The following is a 6,137-nucleotide window of genomic DNA, read 5'->3' on the forward strand; positions in this document are numbered from 1 at the left end:
CCTTCCATATATCTCTGACAAAAGGCAAATATATGCCTTTGGCATAAAGCCTTTTATTTAAGTACATACAAAATTGAATTCCTACTGACTCTAAGCAATTATACAAGTCTATACTCAGGGAGATATTTAACAAGATGTTCTCTGCATAATTTATTTAATTGGATGTCTTCTTACTTTGGCTCCCTCTTGTATTCTGCTTTATGATAAAGTTTCTAATTGTAGGCTTAAAACATGGGCTCTTTTCACTTGTATATTTTGGCTATTATAGCTTGTCCCTTTCTCATGTCTTAGTTTATCCCTGGCAAGGATACCTACAAAGCCAGATTGGCTGACACCCTGAATCACTCAAGATTAAGCACTGGGCAGAAATTCTAACAGGTATTTAAAACTGCTCTTACTGAAAACAGTAACTCTTCACATGAACCTGCAAATTCTCTGCCTCCATTTTGTATCTGTCTCCTTTACTCTGAGATATTCTCTTCTTTGGTCACCTTATATTCCTAGAAGAATGGAACTGATAGATAAACTACTAATGATAAGAGACAAGACCATCCCAGACTAATCTTGAACAAATGGATCAAACAGACCACACCTTTGATCAAGACCATTTAATTACACATACCAATTCCCTCACTCCTAATCCTGCTATTTGTCTTATTTTAACCTCAATTTTTAACATTTTTTGTCAAATTTCTCACTTCCAGGTTATACAGTATCCTTGTACTCAGACAATACCAACAACTTCCCACTAGTACCTCTTCACCATTGGACACAATGGCTGCTTCATTTCATGGCCACTCTAGTCCTGCTGGTATAACAAAAGAAAGGACATTTCTCAACAGCCACCTCTACCTGAGCCTAACCAAATTTCCCAGGTCCTAACAGAGAGTAAGATTCTGGACTCTGAATACTTCTCTCCCCCACCACCCCATCCCCAGATCAACAGCAAGTACCTAGTGATCTTGTTGCCTGGACCCCTGAAATAATTTATGGTCCTAAGTCATTGGGTAAGGAATATTAAGATAGGAAGAAAGGAGGGAAATTCAAGAATAATTTCCTTTGAGAAGACAGAACCATACTAATGATCCAATCTGGATAAAATTGACATAATAGGCTATGCCTGAACCAATGACCAATATCCAGTATCAATATTAAGATAATGTTTCCTTATATCCTCCCTATAGAGCCCCTCTCCATATCAAGGTTTAACATGAAAGGGCAAAGAGAATGAAATGCATGCACCTATAACTGCCTCACCTCTTTGAGGTATAGTGTCTCTGTTTAGGCAGTTGGCTTTACCTAACCTGCCTCATGCCTCGAGCTGTACTTATGATTTGCTAATAAATCACTGTTTATTATTCCTCTATTTGTCACAGTTTATTTACTATACTAGGAGTAGTGTCCTGAACTTAGATGCTGTATCTAAGCACTAAGAAGCAGCTGTAACATTCTAAAACACTGATGACAATATCTCTCAAAACTCCAACAATGTTCTCTGCAAAAATAGAAAACTCCATCCTAAAATGTGCCTGGAATCTCAAAGAATTCTAAAAAGCCAAAACAATCTTAGAAAAGAACAAACAAGGAGGATTCACACTGGGCTACAATAATGCCCAGAGTGTGGAACTAGCCTAAAGACTGGAATATACACCAGTAGAATTACACAGAGACCCAGAAATGGATACATTCTCCTATAGTCAAATGGATTTTGATGCAATACAAAAATGACTCCATGAGGAAAGAAGACTCTCTTCAACAAACAGTGATGGGAAATTGGCTATATAGGTGAAACAAGGTGTTTTTGTTCCCATTCATATATATAGATTATATGTACATATATATATATATTTCCTGTAGCAGTTTCAAAATTTTTCCCATGTCAATCCATAAGCCTGGGATGTGGTATGCATCGTGGTTTCAACTAGGCAGGAGTCAGAGGATCACAGTCTGAGACTGAGCCCGGCAAATACACGAGAACTTGTCCAAAAAATAACTAACACAAAAAGGGGTTGGGGCATGGTTCAAGAATTAAAACACCTGACTAGCAAGCACAAGGCTGTGAGTTCAAACCTTAGTACTGCCAAAAAATTGAAACATAACTAAAAAGTAACACGTTAGCAAGTATGTTTAAAAAAATGGAACCCATATTTGTTGGAAGGAATATAAAATAGTTCACACACTATGGAAAATAGTATGGCATTCCCTAAATTAAAAATAGAATTACACATGATTCCGCATTTGCACATCTGTGTATATCTTCAAAAGAATTGAAAAGGGATTCCAGGGTACATTTGTACATACAGGTGGATACAGCATTATTTACAATGTAAAACAAGGAGGTGACTCAAATGTCCTTCAACAAATGAATACAAAAGCCAGTACAGTGTAAATATACAACAGAAAAATATACAACCTTAAAAGGGGGGAAATTCGGATATGTTACAGCATGAATGAATACTACTAACTTATAGTCATTATGGATTATAATTTTTAACAAAGTATTATGAACTATTGTTTAAAGTACTCTATGGAACAATTCAACTTCAGATAAAAATGCTGTGTCCTTTTTTTGCCAATTCTTTGCAAGGCAAGTCTGATTTATCTGTGATGTGTCTCTTTGGGTCCTTTCTCTCCCAAGCCCCAGTTACCTCACTAAAATCCCAAAAGCATTTCAAATTCTTTTTTTTTCTTTGTTCTTCAGCTCCAAGCTAATCCAGGCAGTACTCATGTATCATCACAGTACTTGGCAGGATGAGACAAGAAGATTGGGAATACAAGGCTAGCCTGTACCTCTTATGGAGAGTTTGTGTTACAAAAGAGAAGAAAAAGTCAGCTCCCAATTTGAGTCAATCATCCTCCAACCCCACACTTCCAAAGACTTCCTCTCTCCCAGGAAAAGACCCAACAAATGGCTTTCTTTTGCATAAAAGTAATGCAACCAAGTCCTTGGAGATTAATACATGTGTCTTCCTGGAACAAAGCACGGTGAAAATCCAAAGTAAATATATAACATCATATTTCATGTTCAGTGAAACAGAATGAATAAAAAGAAGCAGACTGAAAGTATACTCGAAAAGGTAGTAGACTTTTTAGTTAAGAAGACTTTCCTAAACTATTAATCTCTGAGCTTCAGAATCCAGTCAGTATAATACATGTTTTTACAGCCTAGTATATTCTGATCAATCCTAAAAATGTAAATATAACATATTTGACCAAACAATCATTTAATGCATAGTATTAACAGCTATAAGAGGTTTGTATTAAATAGTCTATGCAGAAACATCAGTATCATGATACTGGCTTTGAACGTGACATACTCCTGCCCAGTAATGATAGACAGGCAAATGCAAAAACAGAATATTTAAGAACTCTGTGCCAAGTGGAACACTATTAGTCAAGAATTACTTCATTTAATTGTTGGCAGAACCACTCATTATCCTTCAGTATACATAACAATTACAAAAAAGAATTCGTTGATTCATTAATTATTCTTATTTTTTATTATTGTGCTGGGTGAGAGTACATTGTGGCATTTATAATTTTTCTTAGAATATATCTTAAATATGTAAAGTGTTAAAGGAAATTATGCAAATATGAGCAAACATAGAAAACTTCTATAAAAATCCTGGAAACAAGATAATTTACATATTTCACAACAAAAATATGAAAGAAGAGGGTACTGTCACTAAAATATATTAATTAACTCAGAACCTCCAGGTGCTATAATACAGGTACAGAGTTTCTATTCAAAACTTTCTCCTGCTCAAAGTTTTTCTCAGGGCAACTTTAACATCTTTGTTCCTCAAGCTGTAGGTTAAGGGGTTCATCATGGGAACCACAATAGTATAAAACACAGAAGAGATCTTTCCCTCATCAATAGACTTAGCTGAGGAGGGTTTCAGATACATAAATGCACCTGATCCAAAAAACATAGAAATAGCAATTATGTGAGAACTGCAAGTGCTAAAGACTTTGGACCTGCCCTCAGTGGACCTCATATGAAGGATGCTGGAAACAATGAAACCATATGAGATAAAGATAACAAGACTTGGCAAAATGATGTCTTTTCCCGTTACAATGAAAATCTCCAGCTGATTGATGTGGGTTTCTGTGCAGGAGAGCTGAAGTAAAGGGATGGCATCACAGAAGTAGTGGTTGATGATGTTTCCACCACAGAGAGTCAGTCTCAGGATGAATCCAGTGTGGATCATGGCACTAGAAAATGCCATCAAGTATGATCCAATTATTAGGTATGAACAAACTTTAGGGGACATGGCTATGTTGTACAAAAGTGGATTGTAAACAGCCACATAGCGATCATAGGCCATTGAGGTCAGCACATAGCATTCAGAAATTACAAAAAAGCAAAAAAAGTAAAACTGGGTCATACATCCCATGTAGGAGATAACATTCTTCCTTAATATGAAGTTCATGAGCATTTTGGGTGTGATCACAGAGGAATAGCAGAGGTCTATGAAGGACAAGTTCATGAGGAAAAAGTACATGGGGGTGTGAAGGTGTGAATTCAGCACAATAAGAATTATCAGTCCTATATTCCCGAAGGCAGTTACCATATATATCATTAGAAACAGGAAGAACAGGGGTACTTGGAGGTCATTTTGGTCTGTTAATCCCATGAGAATGAGTTCATTGACCAAAGAGCTGTTTGCAGGATTCATTACTCTTTCTTTTGTTAAAAAAAAAACAAAACCAAAAACCTGTGGTCACAAAAAAAAAGCATGACATTAGATAACAACTCATAACTCCCAAGAATATCTTCTCCTACAAGTATGAAATGTATGAAATACATGCTGGGAATGAATAAAATTAACAAACCTGAAAATTAACAAACCTGAATCAGAGAACCTGCCTCAAATGCTGCCATGAAAATCAAGGGTATTACCTTTCCCTTTTTCAAGGCTTAACAACAAAGTATAGGTAGGAACATCACAAATTTAAAGAAAGAGCCAAGACCCATTCTATTACTTATAAACATGATTGCTAGAAAACCAAGGGAGGAGGAACAAGAGTTTGAACAAGTATATGATTACCCTTCTTTAGTCTCATCATTCCTTTATTGCTTCAGCTTTTCCTTCAAAAATAAAATTGAATTCTGAAACTTTAATGACATGGTGCTGACATCCAATGTAGAACAGACTGTGATGGAGTTGGATCCATGAACACTGTTTCCTATCTAAGACAAAAGATACAGAGTTTAATAATGATTAAGTTACCACCCCATGTCACAGGAAACTCCTAAATACAGAAGGTGAGATCTGTCTATGGAGAAGAAACTTATTGATTCTAACACTGCAGCCCCTGTTGACTGTGAATACTCTCTGTTCCCCTTTCAAAGAGATTTTGGACCAGTTTCACTTAAATCATATTTTTGAACAAAATGTAAAGAAAATGACATATGTTAGGACACTGGACTTCATCTCAAAACATGAGGATATTATTCAAAACATAGTAAACAAGGCATTGAAAGAGAGGTACTTCATGATCACGCCTACATGTGCCATCTAAAATAGCTATATTTACATAGCAGAGAATAGGTTTGGTGATTGTCAGGGCCAGTGAGAGAGAAAACGATGTGTGTGTTCAGAAACTACAAAGGTTCAGTTACACAGCATGATTAAATTCTGAGGATCCAATGTACTGCATGTTAATAACAGTTAACAATACTGAACTTTGTAAAAAGAATCAGGTTATGGGATACTTCTTAAAATTGCCTTCTTGTTACACATAAAACATATTCAAAACTCCAAAGATAACTATGTAGAGGTGTTTGCTATACTAATTACATCTTTGTTGGGTCATTTTCCTAATGGAAATGTTTGTCAATAAAGCAGGTAGTGCCCTTTTTATTTACCACTTAACATGTTAATTGTACCTTAATAAAGGTGTGTTTTTTAAGGTAAGCCATTAATATAAATAAATTTTAAAACTTACCCTCTTTAGCCATGAAAATTTTGGGTTTTCTTTATCATTTTTTACCTCTGAGTTCCTGAATGGGCAATATCAAGTCCTAAGGCTTTATTGTTTTTCAAATTTAAGAAGCAGCTCCTACTAAGTTTTTCATATTCTGTGAAAATCTTTCTGAACCATAGGCATGATTTATAATAATAATTCTTAGT

At 35.6% G+C, this 6,137-nt stretch overlaps 1 protein-coding gene across 1 annotated transcript; it reads right to left on the bottom strand.

Annotated features, from left to right (window-relative positions):
• Window positions 1-3,244: 3,244 nt before the first annotated feature.
• Window positions 3,245-4,691, bottom strand: LOC109677205 (olfactory receptor 8B8-like). The gene is made up of 2 exons (XM_020153321.2): window positions 3,754-4,691; window positions 3,245-3,269 (listed from the first exon to the last, which is right to left on the bottom strand). Exons 1-2 carry the CDS (start codon window positions 4,677-4,679, stop codon window positions 3,245-3,247), a joined length of 951 nt encoding a protein of 316 aa, XP_020008910.1. The 5' UTR covers window positions 4,680-4,691.
• Between the last annotated feature and the right edge of the window lie 1,446 nt (window positions 4,692-6,137).

This window comes from Castor canadensis, chromosome 2, assembly GCF_047511655.1.
Source record: "Castor canadensis chromosome 2, mCasCan1.hap1v2, whole genome shotgun sequence".
Lineage (NCBI taxonomy): Eukaryota > Metazoa > Chordata > Mammalia > Rodentia > Castoridae > Castor > Castor canadensis.